This window comes from Muscardinus avellanarius, assembly GCF_963383645.1.
Source record: "Muscardinus avellanarius genome assembly, chromosome: 11".
Taxonomy (NCBI): domain Eukaryota; kingdom Metazoa; phylum Chordata; class Mammalia; order Rodentia; family Gliridae; genus Muscardinus; species Muscardinus avellanarius.
This window is the reverse complement of record NC_137797.1, coordinates 58661716-58689504: the sequence shown is the minus strand read 5'-3', so window position 1 is coordinate 58689504 and position 27789 is coordinate 58661716. Positions and strand designations below refer to the sequence as shown.

Sequence of the window (27789 nt, the reverse complement as noted above, 5' to 3'; positions counted from 1 at the left end):
GAGATTGGACCTCCATTTTTAAGCATGTAATACAGTATTATTAAATATAGGCACAATGTTCTACACCAGATCTAGAACTTGTTCATCTTGCATTACTGAAACTTTATATCCACTGAACAGTAATTTGCTATTTCTTTAAGTCCTGGCAATTACCATTCTACTCTCAGCTTCTAAAAATATGATTATATGTTTCTTACAAGCAGAATCATATAGTATTATCTTTCTGTGACTGGTTTATTTCATTTAGCACAATGTCTTTCTGATCTGTCCATGTTGCTGCATATGGCAGGATTTCCAACATTTTTCAGGCTTAATAGTGAATATATATCTATATATAGATATATAGATATATAGATTAGATATATAGAGACATTCCTTTTACCCATTCATCTGTAGGTGGACATTTAGTTGTTTCCCTATCTTGTGAATAGTGCTCTAACATGGGAGTGCATGTATGTATTCAAAATCTTGATTTCACTTCTTTGGCATATGTACCCAGAAGTGGGTTGCTGGATCATACAGTAATTATATTTTTAATTTTTGGAGGGACCTCCATACTATTTTCCATAGCAAATGTACCATTTTAGATTCCTAACAACTAAGAGTTCCATTTTCTCTACATTCCACAAACACATGTTGACTTTTGCTTTTTCAAGAATAGTCATCCTAACAGGTGTGATGTAATATCTCACTGTGGTTTTGATTTGTTTAAAATAACATTTGTAACACATTCACGTTTGTAAAGTAGAGCTATAATTTACCACCACCACCACTCCCCCATTCCCTGGTGCTTTTTAAGAGTAGTCCCTCTTTCCCCACTAGTTTGTAATGGTCCTTTTAACATACACCATGTCTCCATGTATATGCAAGTCTGGTTCTTATTTCATTGTGCTATATTCATTTGTATTTTTGCTTCTCTGTATGCTAATATCACATTTTCATAATCATAGATCTTGCATTTTGTAAGCTTTGGTAAGTTAATTTCTGTGTGCCTGTGTATTCCACCTATGAAATTACAATAGTACCTAACTCATTGGGTAATTAAAGGAATATGCATCTGCCTCAAGAATAAAATTTATAAGTAATTTCTATAATCTAATAAGGAATTGGTATCCAGTAGATTGAGATTACCATCTTGTTTTGCTGCTTCCAGACCATCCCAGAAAAAGTAGAGAGAGGATTAGAGAAATATTCTCTGAGAAAGGGGAATTTAGGGTTGGTATATGAAAATTTGTAGCACTTAACTAAGCGTCTTAGTCCATGCAGGTTACTATTACAAAGAACTAAAAAATGAGTTTTTAAAAATAAGAGAAAGTTGTTCCTCACAGTTCTGGAGGCTGGGAAGTCCAAACAGGCAAGATTCAGTGTGTGGTGAGGACCCACTTTCTGATTCAGAGGTCTTCATTGGATGAAGGAATGAGGTGTTTCTTTGAGTTTTTTTATTTTTTTGGTTTTGGTTTTGGTTTTGGTACTGGGGGTGGAACCCAGGGGCATTCTACCTCCAAGCTTATACCGGCAGCCCTATTTTTTTTTTTTTTTTATTCTTTCTTTTGTAACAGGGTATCACTGAGTTGCAAAGGGCCTCACTAAGTAGCTGAGGCTGTCAGATATTTTTTGTTTGTTTTAAATAAAGGTGCAAATCATACTCCAGAGAGCTCTGTCTTTATTACCTCATCACCTTCCAAATAGCATTACCTTCTGATACTGTCATCTTAGGGATAAGGACTTTAATGTATGAATTTGAGGGGAAACTCAAACTTTCACCCTATGTTTGGGGGTAATAGGAGAATATTCTAGGCAAAAGGAGCCATGAGGCAGAAAAATGATATGTTGAACTGAAAGAAGGCTCTTGTATCTGGATCTCAGCAAGGAGAAAAGTGGTACCAGCTATGGCTAAAATAATAGGTAGGGGAAGATAATGGAAGACCTTTAAAACTATGTTAAGGACGGTTATAACTATTTGTAAAGACTTAAGAGGTCCAAGAATTAAAGTCATGAAACATGATTTTTTTTTTTTTGGTACTGGGGATGGAACCCTTCTACCTCTGGGCTACACTCCCAGACTTATTTTATATTTTATTTGGAAACAGGGTCTCTTAAGCCAGCGAGGCTGGTTTCGAACCTGCGCGATCCTCCTGTTTCCGCCTTCCAAGTATGGGATTACAAGTGTGCGCTGCCACACCTGACATGAAACATGGATTTTTAGTTGCAACTATTTAAGAATGAATGTCAAGCCGGGCGTGGTGGTGCATGCTTATAATCCCTGCGCTTAAGAGACCCTGTTTGCAAATTTTAAAAAAGTATAAAATAGGTCTGGGAGTGTGGCCAAGAGGTAGAAGGGCTTCCAGGAACCCCAGTAAGTACCACCAAAAAAAAAAAGAAGCTCAAAAACTAAAGTTGGGTGCATCCCTACCCAGCAGAATATTAAGGATTAAGAGCATTATTAAGGATGTATGAACTCAAGTCTTTGTTCATTTACTTATAAACTTCATGATTTATTGATTCTGTTCTGGGCTTTTTATCATTTCAAATTAAGGCATATTTGGGGTTTGGCTTATTTTATACATCCAGAAGTAGAGTTTTTACAGGACAACTTTTATATAAAGACTGTGAAATAAAATCTTTTTATTTACTTATCGACTTCATCTAGCCTTGTCTTTTTTGGGTATACCTAGTAGAGATCACATTTCTTGGAACAGCTTCCTCTGTTTCTACCATATATTCTGCATTAAAGATATAGGTACCTTGCAATAGAATATGTTGCCATTTTTCAAGTGGAGGTAGTGTTGAAAGCAATTGAATTTCATCAAATGGGAAATTCTATACAAATATTTCAAGATTCAGGAAAAAGAGTTAATCTAGAAATGTTATGGCAACAAATGGAAATTACCAATCTCAAACCTTCATTATACCTCTAAAGGATTTATTAAGTAATTTGGGAGACAAAATGTCATCTTTAAATATATAAAGAAAATATAAGTTGGAATGTTATACTATTCTACAAATAGTTTTTTAAGGAAAGTTTTACAAATGACATTTATAATACAGTATGTTATCTCAGGTCTATATTTCTATTTTTAATGCGGATGCCATTAGCTAAGCAAGTGAACTGGGAAATGTGTATTTCCATTTTAAAGGCAAAAACCAGTAAGTATTTAAGAAAATTAACTGAGAATTGTAATCTTCCCAAACAATATCAGATTCTGACAGTTTTTCTATTCAAATACTTCCAAATCATCAAGAAAAAAATATTTTTGTCCTTACAAGCTAGTTTTTTTAGAATTAGAAGAGGAAAAGCTACCCTAATTTTGTTCAGTAGAGTAAGGGAATATAATCTTGAGATGTGCAGAAAATTTTTCTACTTTCAGCACTTAATCATGATAATCCAAGCAGATGTTAAATAGAAGTTAACTTCTTGAAATTATTAAGTAGTATTTGTCAAAAACCTATAGCAAATTATCTTACCTAATGGGGAAATTTGGGGTTTTCTTGTTAAAAAAAAAATAATGTGAAAATGTTTATATCTTTCCCCACATTGTTTTAGAAGTCATATAGTCCAATGATTAGACAAGAAAAATAGTAATGGAATTTGGCGGGGGGGGTGGAACATTATTTGCAGCCAGAAAAGATGTATTTTTACATAGAAAAATTCAAGGGACTCTACAGCAGGTGGATGGACTTAAGATTAACCATTTTCAGAAATTAACTATTTCTTGGGAACCTCAGTGTCCATCTGCTATACAACAGTGAAATACTGTTCAGCTTTTAAAAGAATGAAATCTTGTCATTTGTGACAACATGAATGAAATTGGAGATCATTATGTTAAGTGAAATGAGCCACGTGCAGAAACACAAATACCTCATGATCTCACACATATGTGCAATCTAAAAAAGTTGATCTCATAGAAGTTGCCTCTGTTATTTCTACCACAAATTCTGTAAGTAATATATAGGTATCCCATAATAGAATATGAGGGTCATTTTCAAATGAAGATAGTGCTGAAAGCAACTTAATATCATCAAATGGGAATGGTGATTACCAAAGACTGGTGGTGGGAGGTGTTTAGCAAGAGACTGACTAGCAGATATTAACTTATAATTAGATATGAAGAAGTAATTTGGGTGTGCTGTTGCTGTAGGGTGGCTATAGATAATAAACACTGTATTTTTAAAAGTAGAAAAAAGGATTTTAAGTGTTTCGCCATGAAGAAATGGTAAGTATTTGAGGATATATATTTCTCTTACTTAAAATTTCTACAATATATTACCTGTGTCAAAATGTCACTTAACACCCAGTAAATATGTACAATGTTTTATTTGTCAGACTAAAAATAAATTCTAAAATTAATTATTCCTCTGCATCAACTGCAGTTTCAAAATATATTTAGAACAGTAACACTCACAAACAGGTTACTAAGAATAAACCCCCAAAATTAAAGTTTTATGGGAAAAATATTACTTTTATTGAAAGACATTAAATAGTAACTGAATAATGGAGAGATAGGCTGTGCCTGTGGGTCAGAAGACTTGAATTATAAAGATAGCAAATTTTCCTACATTAATTTGAGTTTAATGCAGTATCAGTAAAAAAAAAGCTTTTGCTTTTTTTATGGAACCTGATAACTTAGTTCTGAAATTCATGTGAGAAAACAAATGACCAGAGATAACTAAGGCAGAACAACAAGCTAGAGAGGAACTTGCCTTAAACAATATCAAAATTAAGGTTATCAAGATACTGTGAAATTGATGTGATAGATAAATAGATCAATAAAAGAAATATTTCTTATTTGCATCATTTGCAATGAAAGCAAATCAGATGTCTGAATATCTTATATTGCAAGAAGACAAAGTTTAAATTTTTTTAGTAAGCGTTATTTTTTGGCCTTTGAGGGAGTTTGCATCACTGGGGATTATACTAGGGCCTCACACATGTTAGGCAAGCACTGTATCACAAATAGTGATTTTTCAACCAAGTATGATTTTAGAAAATAATGTTTTCTTAAGTCTTAGTACCTCAGTTCTTTTTCTCAGCAAATCTTAAATTCTACAATGTGAGGGCTTTTAGTTGCATAACTCTGACAGTGGGCTTGGAATACTGGTACATAGATAATTCTGCATACCTACTTTTAGAGAGTTAAACTGCTCATGAATATTCTTTAAGAATTATGAGATTTTGTTAAGTTGATGTCTTTGCTTTAGCTATTTTCAGACATAATTGTGGGTTTTTATACCTTTAGTGTTGTATGTGGTAAGACCAAAAACATTAGAATGATAATCTTCTTGAAAATTTGATATTATTGTACACAAGAGTTTTAAACATCTCATCAACCTTTACTTTTGATTTTGCTTGAGCTTGAACCTGGTTAAATGTGAGGAAAATGCCCCAGCATATTTTACTATTGTATGAGGAATAGTGATATATTATTAACTTTTATTGATAAAGAAAATTAAGATTTTTAGAAGTTTGATTATAAATAATCAACTTTGCAAACCTTCTAGTAATAAGTTTTCCTTTCCTCCAGAAAATACATTAAAGTATATAAGCATGCCATATTTGTAATTTTCTAGTAAACAGACTTTTTTGTGTGTGGTACTGGGGATAGAGCCCAGGCGCATTCTACCTCCAAGCTACATCCCTAGCAAAAGGCCTCACTAAATAGCTGAGGCTGGCCACGAACCCTCCCGTCTCATCCTCCCAAATGCTGGGATTACAAGCATGTGCAAGCACACCCAGCTTAGACTTTTTTTTTTTAATATTTGAGGTTTTTTTTTTTTTTTTACCACATTGCTTGCATTTGAAATGAGACTTATAGCTATTTGAAATTTGGTTCAATTAGCCAATGTTTTCTTGAATTCCTATTACTTGCATACTTTGTAAATGCCATTAGCAATTATTTTTAAAATTTTATGGCAGTACTTGTCCTCTTATTACATAGAAGTCATACTTTATAAGAGTAAAACTGAAGTGTTTTTCTTATAAATGCTAAGTGGCCTTACAGTCAATCTCATTAATTCTTTGAGGTAGGCATGTTCTTTAATACAAAATGAAATATCAAAAATAGATAGCTCTTCCTCTGTTCCTGTGTTTCCAGGTTTTCCACAACCAGATTTTTTATTTTTCTTTTTTTTTTTTTTTCTTTTCTAGGTATCTAGTAGATAGTCGCTGGTTCAAACAGTGGAAAAAGTATGTCGGCTTTGACAGTTGGGACAAATACCAGATGGGAGATCAAAATGTATATCCTGGACCCATTGATAACTCTGGACTTCTCAAAGGTCATATTTTCTTCCTTCAGTCAAATTGTAAATGTATTAAATTTCAATATGTAAATGCCAATAGGTATGATATGGGAAATGTTAATGTAATAAGTGGATAAATTAGAAATTTCTTTGCATTGTAATTTTGACCTAATTAACTGAGATTATTCTAGTTATTGTCATGTATTATAACACATGTTGCTTTTCATCTATGAAATAAGGGTTTATTGTCTAAACCCTTAAGTGTCTTACTGTTTTGAGGAAGTGCTGTATCACATCCAGGTAAGTTGGGGAGCCTTGGTATGTGTTTGCATTTTTTAATTTTTGCATTTCCTTTGTCACTAGCACTTCTGTGCCTCTTATTATATTTTAAGCAAATCCATAAGTACCAGAAGTGCCATTTCTGGATAAAATGAAATGACAGGGACATTTACCTAACCTAAGTAAAACCCTGATAAAAAGAAATGAAACAATTTTTCTCAAAATACTGATTATCAGACAACAAAACCAGTGATTTCTGAGAGATGAATAAATAAGCAAACTTATCTACTTGCTTTTAGCCCATTTTGTTGAAAAAGTTTCTAGTATACAACATAGGATGGAGAAACCCATGTAGATATGTTGCGGAGATGGAATTTGAAGTCTAGGAAGACCAGAGAAAAGTGAAGAGCTCTGAAAGAGTCTTTAACTGACTACTTACCCACACGTGTATGTGAGGAAGCTGGCCAAGGCCAGCGAAATAACCACCCAAAAGAAGAGGAAGCACTCATCAAAGTTCATAGAGGACCAGGAATAATTTGTGCTTCCAGCAGCCAGAATGGAAATCCTCATAATTCAGTGTAGGCTACTGAGAGTGTTTTGCCTCTACGCTACGATGAAATTAATTCTTTTGCCTTGTTAACCTGAAAGCATCAAACTATTTCTGGGTAACTTAACTGAATTTTGAAACAAAGGAATATTTTCAGGCATAAGAAAATATCTAGCATAGAACATGATAGTTACAGTGTCTTGTCTATAACCAAAATATTTCTGGACACACAAATATCCAGCATCCAACAACATCACAGTTAAAATGTCTTGGATTCAAAATAGTACCTGGCATGTAAAGAAGAAAGGAAATGTGACCCATAATGAGAAGAAATATCAATCTTAACCCTCCCCCCAAAAAATGGAAAAAATGAACAAAGAATAGAGACATGCAAAACAAAAAACAAGACAGATTTGAATCCAGTTTTACAAGTATATTATAAACAACCTAGTTACTGATAGAGACTAATGTTGGTTGAGTTAAAAAGTTATCACCCAACTTTTAGCCTTCTACTTTATTTTTGTACTGGGGGTATGAACCCAGGCACATTCTACCTCAGAGCTATACCCCTAGGCCAATTTTTTTGTTTTAAAACAGTCTTCCCAAAGTTGCTAAGAGCCTTGAACTTGTGGTCCTCCTGTTTCAGTTTCCCAAGTACTGGGATTACAGGCATGCACTGGCATGCCTGGTAAGAAACCCATTTTAAATGTAAAATCAGAGATAGATAAAAAGAAAGCAATGGAAAAAATATGCGTGTTGTGGTTTGCAGAATTCTGAGATTGACCCCTAGTGATACTCTGGTATAATCCACTCCCCTTTGAATGAATGGAATCTATGTATAGAATGAGATATCACTCCCAAGATTTTGAGGCAGAAAGATTATCCCAGCGAACTTTATCTAATCACATATACGCCTTACAAGCAGAGATTTTTCTCTGGCTAGTGGTGGAAATGGGATACAAAGCATTTTCAGGGCTCAACACATCTTTGTTCATTGAAGAAGAAAGGAACCATGTGAGACACAAAGCAAACATCCTGTAGGAACTAAGAGAAACCTTGTACATGCAGCCATAAGTAACTGAATTCTGCCAACATTCTGAGTGGACTTATTCCAAGAGCCTTCAGATATGAGCCCAACACAGCTGATATCTTGACTTTGGTTTTGTGAAATACCAAGCACAGAACCTACTTGAGTTTACCTAAAATGCTGACTCACAGAACTATGAAATGACTAGTGGGTGTTTAAACCATTATGGTTGTTTTGAATCACTAGAAAATTAATACATTATCAAAAGAAAACTGGAATGGCCATATTAATAAAAAATTTACCAGGGATAGAGGGTCACTTTGAAATGCTGAGTAGGATAGGACAGTTCATTAGGGAAATTTAATTATTATTAATATCTACCAAGTATGTAGAGGAGTGACATTAGCAAGATAGTACAGTAGGAAGTCCCATCTATTGTTCTCTCACAGAAACACTTATTTAATAAAGATAAAGATAAAGAAACCAGATACTCTGAGAAGTCCAAAAGCAATTAAGAAGTTTAGTATTTCAGATGAGCACAAAACAGAACAATCACATTAAAACAGGTAAGAAGGGTAATTTTATTTTACCCATATCAGTCTCTTCTCCAAGCAGGCACACCGTATCACAAGAGAGTCTTTGTTGGCCCAAGATTTATTTCTTTGGGGGAAAGGAAAAGGAGAACATGTGCTTAACTTCCCATTTTTTAGTGTGTTGCTTAAGGGGACAATTCCTGTTTCACCTCCTACCAAATGCTAAATGGAACCAGGATAGTTCTGAGTGGGTGGTTGCTGCAGCCAGAAGTCTCTGTGAGATTAAAAGAAGGCAGAACCTAATTTTCTTTTCCAGGAGGAAAGGAGAAGAGTGGGACACCCTAAAACATCCTGGACTTTCAGTGAGATAGCTGAGGGGCTGATTTCTGTCTTATTTCACTATGCCTGACTGAACCGGCATAATTTGAATGCCTTAGAAGAACAAAGCAAGAGAATTTAGTGGCATGCTACAAGTGCCACTGCTCTTCGGTATTAGAAGGCACAGAACGTGAGGTTCATCTAACAGGAAAGAGGATTAAAATGTGACTCCATGTTCTGTCCTTTCATTGTGTTGTTCAAAGGGCTAATGTCTGTGCCATCTCACCTAGTGTGCTGATGTGGAGCCAATGCAGTTTGGTAGATACTTTTAAATAAAAGGAGCAGGTGGTTTGATACACCTAGCATTTTTCTGCAAGATGGGAAAAGACTCAGATCTCAAAGTTTTTTTCACATGGAGGCAAGAGAGAAGTGCAGTGTGCCTCTAATAGTCTGGCCTGTGGTATGGCGTCAAATACCAGAGGAAGAGATTATGAACTACTAAGGGGGACAGGAAATCTATTGAATCACAATACTTAGTAATCTACATCTACTACATAAAAGGCACATACAATAAGTTTGAGAGGCTCTCAGAATCTCTACCTTCACTGATTAGTTGTTTCCCTGTCAAAACTAGTCCATAAAGACTAGGAGTAACTTATTTATTCAATTGCACAGATACCAATATATAGCTACCAGGAATACAGTCAGGAAAACATGACATGAAAAAGCAAAGTAAATTTACAAAAACTAACCTTAAAGACATGAAAATCTATAAATTGCCCAACAGAATTCAAAATAGTTGTTTTAAAGCTCAGTGTGTTATAAAAAAACATAAATTAAAAAAATCTAAAAATGAAATAACAAAAAAGAACCAAACTAATTCTAGGGCTGAAGAATACAGTAACAGAAAATTTCATTGGAGTTAATGAACGAAGAATTGGCTAACCTAAAAACAGATTATTTTAGAATTATTCAGTCAGAGGAACAAAAGAATAAAAAAGCCTAAGGAATTTATTAGAAACTATCATGCAAACCAACATGTGCATTGTGGGAGTTTCTGAAGGAAGAAAGAAAGCTTACTTAAAGAGGTGACCCAAACTCCCCAAATATGAGGGGGAAATAGACATTCAGATTTTTAAAACCCAAAGAAAAATTGAGTAACATGGGTAGTAAGCTTAATTGACATTTACAGAACATTTCACTGCTGAAAAAAAAAATAGAATGCAAAACATATACAAAGATAGACCATATTCTGGGCCATAGCACCTGTCTCAATAGAGTTAAGAGTATTCAGAACAAAATATATTCTATTACCACTGTGGAATAAAATATACTCTGAAGAAAGCATAAAGCCCAATAGTAGTATGCAAAAGATTTTAACAAATGCTTGACCCAGGAATATACAAAGTTTTCAAAAAGTATTTAAAAAGATCCTCTGCCTCATTAGTACTAAAGAAGTGAATATTAAAACCACATTGAGGCCAGGCATGGTGGCACATGTTTGTAATCCCAGTACTTGGGAGCCTGAGACAGGAGGATCACAGGTTTGAAGCCCGCCTCAGCAGTTTAGTGAAGCTGTCAGCAACTTAGACTTATTTCCAGTACCCCTTCCACAAAACCCACAATGAGGGAGGGAGATGGAGGATGTAGCTTAGTAGTAGAGTGCCTACCTAACATACATGAAGCCCTGGGTTTTACCCCATACATTAAAACAAACAAAACCACAGTGAGGTACTATGTAAATGTGTATTTAAATAGTAAAACTTTGAAAGAAACTTCTTTACATTGGCAAGGATGTAGAGCAAGTGAAATTTCAAGCTAAATATACATTTACCACATTTAACATAGTTATTCTACCTCTAGGTAGAGAAATTAGAACATTTACCTATAGGAAAAGTTGTACATGAAGATTCATAACACGTTATGAGTAAAAAAAATGAATAACCCAAATGCCCATCATTGGATAAATAATAATGTATCCATATAATGAAATCATACTCAGCATTTTAAAAAAAAATACTGTTGATAGGTAAAAACATGGATGGATCTCAGAATAAAAACAGCATAATGCAAGCCAAACAAAATTCTAGAAAGTACAAATTTGTCTATAATAATGGGAGATACTATTTTCTTACATAATTCTAGAAAATACAAATTTAGTTCAAGTTGCAAAACAGTTGAGTGATTTTTCTGGGGAACAGAACTGTTGGACCTGAATGAACAGGGAGGAAATATTACAGCCACAAGGGAACTTTCGGGAGTGATAGATATGTCCATTATTTTATTTAGTGGAAATGATTTTGTGCTTGTATTGATATGTCAAATCTATAAATATGTACAGTTGTTATATTGGAATTATATGTCAATATACAAATAAGTAACATACCAATTTTGTATTTAGATTGAAAGTATTCTCCCTTAACAAATGAATTGATTATGTTTATTAGGAATAAATTACCATTTGGATTCTGGTACAAAATAAAATAATTTACCCAAACTATTGAATTATTTTAGAAAATTATATGCATCATGGTTTTCAAACTTAAGTTTTCTACAAGGCAGTATAGTGTATTATAATGCAAAGCAAATGGGTGTTGCTGTAAATAGAATCATGTTTAAATTGAGTCTGCAGTTTTCTATATGTGTGACCTTGGTCATTCCTCAGTTTACATCCCTGAATTTATTTACTGATTAAAGTGGAGATATCTTCTTCATAGTGTTAGTTGGAAAATTGACTGAGGTAATTATATATATTAAAACATTTCATAGTATCTGTAATTTCTAGCAATTACTTTGGGCTAGTTACTGAATATTCTGGATCAGTATTTTAATCTGCAGTGGAGATAACTATCTTTGAGGTTGTTTTTAGAATCTCCTATATGATGCTGATAGTTTAGAATATGTTTCTTTCACCTTCAGATTATAAAAATGTATCTCAAATTGTTTGTCAACAATTTAGAAATTACAACTAAGTTTAAAAAGGCTTAAAAATTAACATTTAGTTTGTATCAGCTATTGAAGTTCATATTTTATAATTCATATTTCCCCATTTTTGTTCTATAGAAAACAGAGTTGCCTCAAACTTTAGAAACTCTGTGACCATAGATTGATCCTAGAAGAAGTAAATAGAGTACTATTAATTTCTTTAGTTTTTTTCTAGCTTCTTGACATATCATTGTATCTTATTAGGAATTGTATGTTCCCATTTAAATGCTGGAGAGAACAGTTTTGCTCTCCATGTCAATTTAAGACTAGATCAGAACAAGAAAATCTTTCAAGTTAGCTACAATTCAGCGAATTATTCTATTTATGTTTCTGTATTTAGGAAATTCAAGTGACCAGATAATGAGTCTAGGTTTTTACTCTGATGTAGCTATGACTCAGGAAGTTGCTTCTAGATCTCTGACCTGCCCTGCATTAATTTAAGTTTAACTAGAAATTTGAAAGTAGATCATAAAATTGAAACTACATCTGAATAATACCAGCATTTTAGATCTTGGGGATAATCTAGACCATGAGCTTTCTAGAATAAAAAGCTGATTTATGAGATACCCTTTTGTGATTTCTGTCATTTCCCAGCCCATTTGTCTTGGAGGCATTGTAAAAGAGTTATTGGTGGTTTAAAATTTCCTACATTGGCTGGTGCTAGAATGACCACTATTGCCATGTGAGGGATCTCTGATATTCAGAGTATTACACTCTTCTGTCAGGTATCTTGGCTAATAATTATGTCTTAGAATTTTTAAAGTATTTGAACCTTTCCAGAGCTCTTTCAGAACTCATTATTTTAAATACTTCAAGTAATCTTCAAATTTAATCTGTAATGTGTATAACCAAAGTATTTAGAGATCTGTACTATTGCTTATTTTTACGTTTTGGATTCATTTTTTTCTTTTGCAGATGGTGATGCCCAGTCACTTAAGGAACATCTTATTGATGAATTGGATTACATACTATTGCCAACTGAAGGCTGGAATAAACTTGTCAGCTGGTATACCTTGATGGAAGGTCAGGAACCAATAGCACGAAAGGTACATGTGAGAATAACTGACTATAAATATTTTTTTGGCTAGTTCACATTTTACTGTCCATACAATGAATTTTAAAGCCTCATTCATGTATTCTGGGGGAAAAAGGTAGCAAAATTTTACTCTGTGCTGTATAATAACAACAATACATATAAAGGGTTTACTATATGCTAATCACCATTCTAAGGACAGTACATATTTTTAACTAATCCTCATAGAAGACTATAAGGTAGTTATTATTATCCCTTTTTACAGATGTGGAAATGAGAATGAAAAGTTAGAGGGTCAGGGTAGAAATTTATATCAGGATGCAAACTTAGGCAGCCTAAGTCTGTTTTTTGTGCTACACAGTTTTGTTTTTAACTAGACAAGTTAGAAATTAAGAGCCAGTCACAGTGGTGCACACCTATAATCCCAGTACTGGGGAGGCTAAGATAGGAAGATTGTAAGCTTGAGGCCAGCCTTGGCAATTTATATAGACCCTGTATCAAAATAAATATAAAAAAGTGAGGGGTGTAGTTCAGTGATTTAGTATACCTGGATTAAATCCCCATTATCACAAACAAAAAAGCGATTAAAAAATAAAAGTTTTAGAAATGTATCTGTATTTTATTTATTTATTTTTCTTTTGGTGCTGGGGATTGAACCCAGGGGCATTGTACCTCAGAGCTACACCCACAGTCCTTTATTTACTTACTTACTTACTTATTTATTTATTTATTTATTTTTATGGCCATTTATTTATTATTTATTTTTTCGGTACTGGGAATGGAACCCAGGGGCATTCTACCTCTGAGCTACACCCCCAGCCCTATATTTTATTCTTTATTTTGAAACAGGGTCTCACTAAGTTGCAAAGGGCCTCACTGTGTAGCTGAGGCTATCTGAGTGATCCTCTTGTTTCAGCCTCCCAAATGCTGGGATTACAATTGTGCACCACCACACTAGCCCTTTTCATTTATTTTGAAACCAGGTTTCACTAAATTGCTGAGATGGGTCTTGAACCTGCCATCCTTCTTTCTCAATCTCCCAAGTACTGGGATTTCAGATATGTGGTACCACACCCAGCATATATTTTATTTCAAAATTTTATAACTATAATCTTGAAATATTAAAGTGACCAGTTTCCACATTTTTGGAACTAAAGATGAATTATGAAAATAAGAATGTTGCTATTTTAGAATACCAAATACTCAATCAGCTAACCATGCATAAGTATTTGGTACTTCATGTAAACGCAACTAAACTATTTGCATTTACATGAAGTACCAAAATAATATATAGCCTATTTGACCATGGATTGATATATAGCCTATTTGACCATGAAACCATTGGAATGTGTTTGCTATATCTTCAAATGTCTTAAACTATATTACTTTAATCTTACTTCCTTGTGGCACAGTTTTTAGTATATCAGATCAACAACTTCATTTGCATTATCTTTGAAAGAGATCTTACTGAGATTTTTAAAATCTGTATCTGAGAAAAAGAAAAAGAATCATGAAAAGTTTGTAAAAGTAAAAAAGTTTGAGTAGTCTGTTAGGAGACCTATATTTATTTTTAAATAAGGTAAATGGAATTTACCCAACCTTTAAAATAGGTTTCAAACTTTAACATGTAAAAAACTGTCAGGCGTTCCTATTAAAGATGCATCATCTTAGGTGGTTTTAGAGGGGCATTCCTATAATCTCAGTATTTGGGAGGTTGAAACAGGAGGCAGTTTTCTGGTCTTGAGGGTTGGAGATCAGCCTCAGCAATTTAGTGAGGCCCTCAGCAACTTAGGGAGACTCTGTTTCAAAATAAAAAATAAAGCCAGGTGTGGTGGCACATGCTTGTAATCCCAGCACTTGGGAGGCTGAGACAGGAGGATTGCACAGGTTCGAAGCCAGCCTCAGCTACTAAGGCTCTCAACAACTTAGTGAAACCCTGTTTCCAAATAAAATATAAAATAGGTCTGGGAGTGTAGCCTGGGGATAGAAAGCTCCTGGGTTCCATCCCTAGTACCACAAAAATAAGTAAATAAATAAATAAATAAATAAATAAATAAATAAAATAGGACTGGTGATATTGATTGAAAATAAAATACTTCTCAGTTCAATCCCTAATTTAAAAAAAAAAAAATGCATCTTCCTCCAAAACTGAACTAGTAGGTTTGGAAACTTACATTTTTTTGCAGTACCGCCTGTGACTGATCCAGATGGAACTCAAAGAATAGTTTGCCCTTATAGCATCTGAAGTTTAACTTTGAATTTTACAGAGCTTTGAATACATTAAAGAATCTGGGGTTGGATAGTTCTCTTAGCTATAATATAGACACAAAGTTAAACATCTGAGGCCTCAAACAATTTCAGAAATGTGTCATTTATAGCATCCTCAGGTATTCTGGGTTTTTTTGTTGTTGTTGTTTGTTTCCCTTTGGTGATACTGGGGATGGAACCCTTCTACCTCTGAGCTACCCCCCCCCCAGACCTTTTTTTTTATATATATTTTTATTTTTATTTTGGAAACAGAGTCTTTTAAGCCAGCACGGCTGGCTTCGAACCTGTGCAATCCTCCTGTCTTGTTTCCCAAGCGGGGGGGATTACAAGCGTGTGCCACCACACCTGGCAGCTTCTTTTTAAAACAGAATACCTAGCTGGGCATGGTGGCGCATGCTTGTAATCCCCATGTTGGGAGGCAGAGACAGGAGGATTGCGCAGGTTTGAAGTCAACCTCTCTGGCTTAAGAGACCCTGTTTCCAAATAAAAATATAAAAATAGGTCTGGGAGTGTAGCTCAGAGGTAGAGGGGTTTCCAGGAACCCCAGTACCACCAAATGAAGAAGGAGAAGGAGGGGGAGAGGGAGGGGGGAAAGATATAAGCAAGAATTACAATAGGACCCAAATCCTGTGTGTGTGTGTGTGTGTGTGTGTGTGTGTGTGTGTGTGTGTGTGTGTTACTGGGGATGGAACCCAGGGGCTTTTTTACCTCTGAGCTATACTCCCAGACCTATTTTATATTTTATTTGGAAACAGGGTCTCGCTAAGTTGCTGAGAGCCTCACTAAGTAGCTGAGGCTGGCTTCGAACCTGCGTGATCCTCCTGTCTCAGCCTCCCAAGCGCAGGGATTACAGGCCACCACGCCTGGTTCAAAATCCATTTTAAAAAACAAAATAGGAACCAGACCCATATGAAACCCAGTTAGTGGAGTTATTAGAAGCATTAAAATACTGTCCATTTCATGCTAAAAAATAGATTTGAAAAGTAGGACAAAACTATTAAATAACCAAATACAACTCTAAAACCAAAAATATAAAAAATAATGGACTTAATATTATTTGGATATAGTGCTAAACAGAATTGAAGAGAGAATTTATGAGCTAAACAATAATATGAGTGGAAAATATACATTGTAGAGCTTAGACAAAAAGAAGGGAGAATTTAAAAAAGGAATACATGGAATACAGTGAATACGTTTAGTACATACATACTGTACTATTGCATCACTATGATTAAATTAGATAAACATCTGTCGCCTCAAATTCTGAAAATATACATTTTATTTCTGAATATTCACTCCTTTTCCTGTCTTATTTCAAATGTATATTTTGATGGTTGTGATAATTAGGTAAATATAGTTTTATGCCTTTTTTAAATGCTTCTTTGTGTTGCAATCTTTATAACCATTATTTTCAATGCAGAGATTTTCATGAAGGCAGGCTTTATATAAATAATCTCCACATGTCCATAACACCAATCATAAATATACTAATTATTTTTCATTGTTGTAGTGGTGCTATGATTTTCAAGCTTTAATAACATGTGGTATGGACTCTTAAATAAAAGTAGCTTGAGAACAAACTCATTTTTTAAAAAGGAACTGTTTATTTTAATATACTGATTTTGGTAGTTTTAAAAAATAATTTTACAGAATAGTTGTATTCTAAATAAAAATGGTAAAGTTTTTAGCAATGTAGTATATTATTGGAAAGAAGGAGAAAATTTCTGAATCCCAATAGTGTGGGGTTTCACATAATCTCAATGTTTTATTTTCTTAGATTTTTTTCCCCCCCACAATACTAAAGATTGAACCTAGGGGCACACTACCACTGAGCTACATTCCTAGCCTTTTTAATCTTTGTTTTGAGGTAGGATCTCCTTAAGTTGTGGAAGCTGGTCTCCAACATGAGATCCTCCTACATAAGCCTCCCCAGTAGCTGGGATTATAGGCTTGCGGTATCTTGATCATCGGCTTTCATTATAATGATTTTCTGACCATTGAGTTATCAGGGTTTTGGTTTTTGGTTTTTTTTTTTTTTTTTCTTCTTCGGGAAAAATGACTCTCCTCATTTGAAAACTGTATTCTTAAATATAATAATACGGGATTTAATTATTTCTTATCCTATTTATTCCTTTTCTTGCTCCTTCGTTGGTCATTCCATTTGCCCCCTACCATATAAATTAAGCCTGCAGTTTATCTCCACTTTAGAAACCACCAGTGATTAGGAAGTAAAATTATTTTAGGATTTTACTCATATATTTAGTCCCCAAGCTGAAATTTTGGATTTAAAAGAATATTTGATTCCTAATTTGCTACTTAAATATGGTTATCATTAATCTTACAAAGTCATATGTTGTCATATTCTTAGCCTCAGAGTAAATCAGCATAAGCAGTTTAAAATTTTGTTAATTAAGAATCATAATGTGTTAGTTTTACAGAGTGAATTCTTTTATTACAGAGGGAGAGGTGCAGGCTGTTACCCATTTTAGAAATTTGTAACATAAATAAGAGAATCTATATGACATAGTATAAAAATTCATGTTAAATTGTACAATAAAGAACAAATAAACTCCATTGTGATTTTTGGAGTTGAAGCAATTTTTTCTGCAAGTGAAAAATATGTAAATCTCGAATTGATGTAAGCTTGTAAGTATATCTAAGTCACTTGGAGCCTCCCTTCTGCCATATTTGTCCAGTGTATCACATAACAGCCTGATTACTATTTTCAGAACAGTATTCATGACTGAAATCCTACAGTTAACCTTTAGAAGATCAAAAGGAAATATATTTATTTGAAAGGTGACCCTAACAATAAATGTTTTCTCTTTTTATACTTAATTGTTTGCATGTCTGACAGCTTTTTTTTTTTCATCTGTTGCTTAGATTTACTAAGTACGCATGTAAAGGTCAAGCAAAGTCATTTTATAATGAAGCTAACATATCGGTTACAGGGTGATAGCCGAATATTTTGACAGCAGTAATTTGGAGTTATCATTTTAAAAGATTTATTTTAACATGCAAACTAATAATATAGCTATTCCTAGATCAAATTGTAACTTTTTAAAGGTTTTCTGTTTGAGACCACTGCTAAAAACTAGAAATATATTTGTATCTTTAATCAGAGCTATATTTGTCTACAAATTTTTATTAATATATTGCTTATATTATATACTTATTACATATATACATTGTTATTTTAAGTAAACTTTTTAATCATAAAGGTAGAATATATATTATTTATCGTGTACTGAAGTATCTTTATAGATCAGTAGAATGTCTTTCCAAACTTTGAACTAATGTTTTGAGTGATAGTTTATATCCTGTTAAATATTAAAATTTTTGAAAATGTTTCTTTTGTGTTTTCAGGCTTGCCAGTATCTTTTCTTTTATATTGACAAGTTTTATTAGCTAATTTTTCTCATGGAGATCTCCAGCTTTTCTTTTTAAAGCCTCATTTGAGAAATATATTACTATAAGGATGAGATACATTGATAGATCTGACACTAATTTGTTTTGTTTCATTTTTTTAGGTGGTTGAACAGGGTATGTTTGTAAAGCACTGCAAAGTAGAAGTATATCTCACAGAATTGAAGCTGTGTGAAAATGGAAACATGAATAATGTTGTAACTCGAAGATTTAGCAAAGCTGACACAATAGGTAATGCAAGATCCTGTCTTTTTTTTAAAACCACAGCTATTAGATATTTAGCTATAATTCTCCTCTTAAATGCTACCAGGATAATAACCATTTTAAATAATTATTCATAAACTTGATACAGTGCAACTTACCTTAGGATTGAATCATTTATTGTTTCACATTTATTAAACCAGTTAAACCTTTGTACCACTTTTTTTTTTTAAAGTTAATTTAGCATTTGAAAATGTATGTCATGTTTGTTACAAAATATAAATTAAGGTAGAAATTTAACTAGAAACTTGCTTAGTTAATAAAACTCAGTCAAGTAACACAGAAAATGGGAATTATTTTTGTTTTCCTCTCTGTTTATTCTTTTGCAGTGTACATTTAAGTAGCTAAGGCAGCAGGGTTAGCATTATTATGACACATTTTTGCATATCAGTCTCAAGTTATCAGTGGATCTAATTCTCTCTACATCTTCATATGTTTATATAAATATGTATATATAAGCTACACAATGTTTTTTTATTTTACTTAAAAGCTGCTTCAGGGCTGGTGTGCTTGCACACGCTTGCAATGCCAGTACTTAGGAAGCTGAGACAGGAGGATTGCAGATTTAAGACCAGCCTCAGCAACTTAGACCCTGTTTCAAAATAAATAAAATTGGGTTGAAGGTGTATCTTGGAGGTAGAATGTCCCTGAGTTCAATTCCCAGTAGCAAAAAACAAATAAGTAAATAAAAGTTGCTTTAACTTCAAATCATTAATATATTAAATAAGATACAATACTTTTAAAAATAAAAATCAAAGTAAAAATATAAAGTTATTTAATTTCATGTAGTTTTTATAATACAAGATTAATAGTAATAACATTGATCTTGTTGGAAAATGTAATGGACCATGGAGAAGGACACATGACCTGATGAACTCAGCATATAAGAGAAAATGGCAAATTTATGAACTATATTATTGAATAAGAGTTCCTTAATTGAACAAATCATTAAGAACATGGGAAAAATAAATAGGGCCTAGAGATATAGCTCAGTGGTAGGGAACTTGCCTAGTATGTGGTAGGCCCTGAGTTCATTTAGCTTTTTACCACTTAGTCATTTCACAGCAGGAAAATACTTTTTTTTCTTTTCCTTTTTTTTTTTCCTCCCTTTTTGATGCTAGAGATTGAATTTAGGGTCATTCTACCTTTAAGTGATACCATCAGCCCTTTTTATATTTTTAATTTTGAGGTAGAGTCTTGCTAAGTTGCTACGGCTGGCCTGGAACCTTAGATTCTCCTGTCTCAGCCTCCCAAGTTTACAGGTATGTGCACCTCCCCACCTGAAGGGAAAATACTCTTAACCCATATTTTCTGTGAAATAATACCATTCTTCAAGTACCTAGTACTAAATTAATTCTAATGTTTTCTCTAAATAAAATATTAGGAATTACTTTCTCATCTTTATTAGGTAGAACATTTTATAAGTTCAAGATTCAATATCAGTAAACTCATATAATAGATACTATACTATAGTACTATACCAATAGTACTGTACCAATATTATAGTAAATGGATGCTTAAAATATTAGAATTTTTCACATATAAATGTCATTTCATAACTTGTTACTATGGATAAATAGCCTTGCATTATAAATTTTCAGATCTGAGGGACAAATTCAAGAAAATAAAACATCGCTACATGATGGTTCTTATTAAATATTTCAGTGGAAATATTTGTCACAACAGTTTCATTTTTATTACCTATATTAATATTTTTCTACTTTTGTATGTTTTTTATTAGCTGGCTGATAGGATCAGATCAGTATATAGGAAAAACAAATGTTCTCAGTCCCTTGAAATTCTCAATTCCAATGATCTTGACCTGCACCCAACCTCAGACACAATTTCCTACTGTTGGATCCTAGAATGCTATTACCTGTTACTGTGTTTGCCAATCCCAATTTCTGCACCCTGCCTTATGGTAACCACTTCCTCTGCTCCAATTTTCTCATGAGCCAGTTTTGTTAATATTATCACTCCCTTGACGCTCCTTCTTTCATGGTCTCTGATGACCTCCCATTATCAAGTCCAGTGATAATTTAGGACTCTATTTTCTTAACCTGCCAGCAAATTTAACACAGTAAACTACTTCCTCTATAGAAACATTTTGATTTAACATGGCTTCCAGAGCAGTTTTGTACCAGCTGTATCTTGTCAATCCTTGCTAAGATTGTCTTCATATTTCTGAGTTTAAAATAAAGAATGTCTCCATTGTCAGTACTTGGGTTTCTTCTCCTTATTTTGGTGAGTTCATCTAGTCTCCTGGCTTTAAATATTTTCATAGTCAGGCATGGTGGCACACACCTGTAATCCCAGTACTTGAGAAGCTGATACAAGAGGATCACAGGTTTGAGGATGGCTTCAGCAACATAGCAAGACCTTGTTTCAAAATAAAAAGGGCTTGGAGTGTATCTTGAAGGTACAATGCCCCTGAGTTCAATCCCAATATCATTGAAGGAAGAGAGAGAGAAAGAAAAAAGTATCATGTCCATGGCCTTTTAAATTTACATATACTATCCAGAATTCTTTCTAGTTCAAGTTTCAATCCATTCCCTCTCTCCACTTGTATATCTGATAAGCATCTCAAAGTAATTGTCATATATACAACTGTGTGTCCTTCCTTGCTTCTAAAACCTGATATTCTCTCATTCTTCCTCATTTCAGTAATTGCCACTTCTGATTGTTCAGGTCAAAACCATTGGCATTCTGTAGCCTTTCTTTCTCATCTCTCAGGTGATCTAGCAGTTTATCATTTTAGCAGCCTGATCTCAGTCTTATCACACTGCTTGTATCAGCCACTTCCTTTGTGCAGCTGCAGTATCTTTTGTTTTCTACCCTTAACCTTTTTTTGTGTGTGTGTGTGTGTGTTACTGGAAATGGAACCCAGGGCATTGTACTTTTGAGCTACACCCCCAGCCCTATTTTTTAGTCTATTATTTTTGAAACAGGGTGTCACAGAGTTGCAAAAGGGCTTGCTAAGTAGCTCCAGCTGTCCGGGAACCATCTCCACCTCCCGAATGCTTGTATTACAAGCATGTGCCATCACGCCTGACTCCACTGTTAACCTTCCAAAGTCTCTTCACTAGGAGCAAAAATGAGTATTTAAGGTATTTGGGGTATCAGTCGTATTATCAGCCACTTCTCTCCCCCAAAATCCTGAGCAGCTTCTCTTCTTTTTAAGAATGAAATAGCTGGGTGTGGTGGCACATGCTTGCAATCCCAGCATTTGAGAAGCTGAGGCAGGAGAATTGCAGTTCGAGGACAGCCTCAGCTATTTATTGAGGCCCCTTGCAACTTGGTGAGAACCTCTTTCAAAATAAAGAATAAAATATAGGGCTGGGGATGTAGCTCGTGTTTAGGTGCCACACCAAAAGTGTAACAGATCCCTACGTTGGGCGCCAAAAACTATAAGAGATGTAGCTGCGGGTTCTTGTTCTTAGCTATTTTAGAAAAGAATATCCAGAACTCTTCTGCTGTAAGCTTAAGCAATTTTATTATTACAAAGGCAGAAAGAAGGGACAGACCATTAAAGCACTACATCAGACAAATATAGTGGAGTGACTTGAAAATAAGATACTGGGGTTTTGAATACCGAACAGTTTTTATAAAGATTATTATCTTGTATCTTTGCTTAACCAGTTGTCTTCCTGACCCGACATAGGTGTCTATCCATCTGGGACAAGTCTTTTGATGTGATTATGAGGATTCACTATCTTAAATCCTGCTTAACCAAAAGCTTTCTTCCTGCAAATGTGGGCCTGCCCTGGTCTCCAGTGCAGGACCAGATCTTTAAGACCTCAAAATGTGTGTTACTTGATTATCAAAGCCAGGAATCTCATAGTTATCTAACTTCTTTGAGGAAGACCATACCATCCTCCTGCATTCTTGGGAAATTTTAGCTTGTCTGCTAGGAGTTATTATGTAAAACTTGTCTTTAAAATAAGAAGGCCCTGGGCTATGACTCTTTTGTGTTCTTGCTAATCACTTTTGGTGCTGGGAACTCTGCAGGGTTCCTTCTCTGCCTGAGTGCCTTCACAGCATCCAAGTTCTGACTACTTTCACATTTTGAAATTAATGCCAAAGCCTTTGAAATCAGTACATTTTGAAATTAGTTACCAAAGACATTTCTCAATACTGGCACAGCTCAGAGGTAGAATGCCCCTGGGTTCCATCCCCAGTACTGGAAAAAAAAAAAGGAATGAAATGAAATAAAAATACTGTCATAGCTCACAGAATTCTGTATAATCCTAGAGATATGTTTATTGCTTCATTTCTACCTCACTTGTTATACTTCAGCCACATTGATGTGTCTTGATAGCCTAAAGCACACCAAGCATATTCTCAGCTCAATTCCTTTAGATTATTATTTTCCTGCCTTCAATGTTTTTCTTCCATATATAACTAAGTTACAAAACTCATTGAAGATGCAATTTCCATAAATGTTTATCTTTTTTTATTGGTGCATTATAGTCTGACATGTCAGTGGGATACAAGATGATAGAGGCATACATGTACATGTCACTTATGTAGCCCTTACTCAATTACCACCCCATTTCTTCCCCCCTTTCTCCCACTCATATTTGGCAATAGAGAAATTTCCTCTTCCCCCCTCCCATCCCACTCAGTTAGGTCACTTATTTGTTCATCTAAGATTTCTCCTTCATCAAGAATTCTTCCTATGACTCATTTTCTCCCTAGCTTCTACGTATTAGGTTTTTACTTTATATGACTTGAGTAATCTCATTTAGCATAATGTTCTCTAGTTCCCTCCATTTCCCTGCAAATGATGTAATTCTGTTCTTCTTTATGGCTGAGTAAAATTCCATTGTGTGTATATACCATAGTTTTGTTTGTAAATTCATTCATCTGTTGGTGGACGTCTTGGCTGGTTCCATAGTTTGGCAACTGTGAGTTGTGCAGCTATGAACATAGATACGTAAGCATTAGTTTGATAATTTGGTTTCTATTTGTTGTGGTAGATACCCAGAAGTCATATTGCTGGGTCATATAGTAGGTTTGTTGGTGGTGGTGTTTTGAATAATTACCATTTTAGTTGGAGTTAGGTGAAATCTTGGGGTAGTTTTTTTTGCATGAGCTAATGATACACTTACTGGTCTTTGATTTTTTTTTGTGTGTGTGTGTGAAGCATCTGTTTACTTCACTTGCCCATTTTTTTGATTGGGTTGTTTCCTTTCCAGTGAGTTTCTTGAGTTCTATGTATATTCTAGATATTAGTCCTCTATCAGAGAAGTTGGCAAAATTTTTCTTCCATTGTGTTGGCTTTCTGTTGAGGTTATTAATAGTTTTTTTTTTTTTTTCTGCACAGAAGCTCTTCAGTTTAGTGCATTCCCACATATTGATCCTCCTTTTAATTTCTTGTGCCTTTGGGATCTTGTTAAGAAATTTTTTTACCTGTGCCTATGCATTGAAGTGTTGAACTTAAGCCCTCGTCAAGGAGCTGCAAGGTCCATAACTATCTTAATAGAAAAATATCTGGAAGAAGAAATACCAAAATGGTAACTGATTATTTCTTGGTAGACATTTTATTTATATTATCAGAGTTTTTTACTTTTTTCATGAGCAAAAATTATTTTTGCAGTCAGAAAAAATTTAATTATTTCTATAGAAAAACTAAATTCCCTTCTTTGATTTCTTCCTCCCCCACACATTTCTAGGTAGCGTTGTTTCTTGATCTAAGTGCTATTTGCACAGGCTTGTTGACTTCAGAAACTTATTCCATGTAATGATGATTAGTGCATTTTCTCATATAAATTCTACTTTAACAAAAAAGGTAGAAAGCAACACTGAACATTTATCTGTTTTGTCATCATTTAAATATTCTTTTTAATTTGCTTTAAGTCTTGAGAAACTAAGTTTTAGCAATAATTTAATGCTCTCATCAGAATCTGATTGTAAGACTATTGCAGTACATTGGCTGCTAAGTAGAAGTTAAACAGAGTATAAGTATAAACATTGGGCTAAATTTATGAAGAATAGGTATGGCTTTAAATTTCCTCAAAATTTTTGTTAAATTATTAGTATTTTACAAATAATGCTTTTCTAAAACCTGGTATTCTGAAATTTAGATGTATTATATATTTCTTAATGTCATAAAATTTTTAATTTTTAGTTATAATTTTCTTGAGTTTGTTAGGAAATCGATGAGAAGCAGATTGGTATTTATATTTCTTTCTAATTAAAAACTAGATGCAGAAACAAATACATCTATACTCTGAAATATATAAATAATATTGTCTTATTTTATACAAGTTAAGTTACTTATGTTAAGAAAAGAGAAAACCAAACTCAAATAATTGATTTAGAAATAAGGTAAATGCATAGTTTCATCTTGAATATAAGAAATTTTGACTAATAAAAACATCCCATTTGACAAGGCACCAACTTTCCTTTTCATTGTATCTGTATGTTCTACTTAGCTATTCAAACTTTAAATTTTATTGTTTAGTACAAATTATTCTTAAACAGGTTATATTGTAAATAAAAAATACATTCTATGTAACTCTTACATATCCTCAGAAAATGTATTGATTTTATAATATGTCAAAGGTTAAAGTTCATCTTGTATAACAAGTTATACTTTAGTGTTTCGTGTTTGAACTCTTACTTTTGAGGGCAAAAGTTCCCCAAGTAATGGTCTATCAGAATTATAATTATAATTTTTCCCTAAAAGACAGCTCGTTTTTGAAACTTTCTTTTATTTATATATATTACATACAGGTTCATCTGTTCATCCTTAAATTTAGAACTCTTAACTTTGGTAAGCATTTATCTTTTTGTAGTATATTTTAAAAATTTATATATCTTTCTTTCTTAAATCTAGATACAATTGAAAAAGAAATAAGAAAAATCTTCAATATTCCAGATGAAAAGGAGACCAGATTGTGGAACAAATATATGAGTAATACATTTGAACCACTGAATAAACCAGATAGCACGATTCAGGATGCTGGCTTATACCAAGGACAGGTATTGTTTAGCAATAATGTTTACATGAAGCATATTATATACATGAAGCTCTTTGGATTCACAAACTGCTGGTGAATATCCTTCAGTGTTTAATAGGTTCTACTATCAGTAGCTTCTAACTTTTCTCTTAACTCTGCTGATCAATAATTATAATTTTTATACAAAAGTATATTGCGAAGAGTTATAGAGTAGGGTACAAAATTACAACTGGAAGAAAAAGAACTAGTGTAACCGGATATATATAGAATGGATCTAGATTTATAGTACATTGTACTTATTTGAAGTCATATTTTCTGTATTTTTCTCATGGAAATTTAGATATTAACTATTAATGTTATCAAATCTTTGTTTAATAATTCTTTTAAATAAAGTTTTTCTTTGCACAGGTTCACCCATAGCTATAACTAGAAGAAAGATTTCTTTTTAGTCCAGAAGATAGAAGGAAGAATTTAGTGATATTTTAGATAAAATGTAGCTCTGCTAAGCCTATATTTTTCATTTATTAGGTATAGTTTTTAAAAATTATTTTATTAGTGCATTGCATTCATACATCATGGTGAGGTTCAGTGTGATTAAAAATGTGCATGCATACAGCTCTTGGAATATTTCCTTCCACATCCTACTGCTCCCCTCTCCTTCTTCCCCATACATGTTAGTGAAATTGTAATACATTCACACATTGCCAAATATTATTTAACAGTTTACTTCCTCAGTCCTGCCTTTTCTTCTCCCCAATTTCCTTCCACTCCTCCACAGGTCTCCCAATATATTTTTTAAATTTCCTAATGTTTCCTGTTTTCTCCCTAGCTTCCACATACGAGAGAAAACATACAGCTTTTAACCTTCTGAGACTGGCTGATCTCACTTAGCATAATATTCTCTAGTTCCATCCATTTTCCTTCAAATGACATAATTCTGTTCTTTTTTATAACTGAGTAGAATTCCATTGTATGTATTTCCCATATTTTCTTTATTCATTTATTTGTTGACAGACACCTAGGTTGGCTCCATAATTTGCCTATTATGAATTCTGCTGCTATAAACATGAATATACCAGCTGAACATGGTAGTGTACACTGGTAGTCCTGGTACTTGGGAGGCCGAGGCAGGAGGATTGCACAGGTTCAAAGCCAATCTCAGCTACTTAGACTCTCAGCAACTTAGTGAGACCTTGTTTCCAAATAAAATATAAAATATGTCTGGGAGTATAGTTTGGAGGTAGAAAGACCCTGGGTTCCACTCCCAGTAACACACACACACACACACACACACACACACACACACACACACACCCACCAAATATACATCTATTGCTCTAATATTCTTATTGTTTTGGAAAGATACCACAGAATGGTATAACTAGGTCATATGGTGGCTCCTTTCCTTGTATTTTGAGTAACCTTCATAATCTCCAGAGTGGTTGGTGCTAATTTACAGTTCCACCAATACTGTATAAGAGTTACTTGTTTTTCTACATTTTCATCAGCATTTATATTGTTTATATTCTTGATTGTCATTCTAACTAGAGTTTGATGGAATCTCCATGTAGGTTTATTTTTGCATTTCCCTAATTGACAGTGATGTTGAGTATTTTTTTCATGTATTTATTGGTTAGTTTTATTTATCCTTCTGAAAAGTGTTTATTTAGTTCAATTTTTTATATTTTGATGGTGGTTTTGTTTTGGTTTTTTTTAATATTACATTTGAGTTCTTTATATTTTATAGCTATTAGTCCTCTCTCACAGGAGTAGATGGTAAAGATGCTACTTTACCATTTCTCTCAATATGTAGTCTTCCTCTTTAGACTTTTATTTCCTTTTCTGCACAGCTTTTTAATTTGATGCCATCCCATTTATTAATTCCTAGTTTTATTTCCTGAGCTTTGGGG

At 33.7% G+C, this 27789-nt stretch overlaps 1 protein-coding gene across 3 annotated transcripts in view; it reads left to right on the top strand.

Moving 5' to 3' along the window:
- Positions 1-27789, top strand: part of USP15 (ubiquitin specific peptidase 15) — a gene marked incomplete at both ends in the record, with an annotated part of 119886 nt that overhangs the window by 18367 nt on the left and 73730 nt on the right. For 2 of the 3 annotated variants that reach the window (XM_080705530.1, XM_080705529.1), the window contains 4 exons: positions 6146-6273; positions 12842-12972; positions 18758-18884; positions 25756-25901. In XM_080705530.1, coding sequence (XP_080561656.1) covers positions 6146-6273; positions 12842-12972; positions 18758-18884; positions 25756-25901 — 532 coding nt within the window. Of the gene's footprint in view, positions 1-6145; positions 6307-12841; positions 12973-18757; positions 18885-25755; positions 25902-27789 lie in introns of all 3 variants that reach the window. The other variant, XM_080705528.1, reaches the window with a different exon arrangement.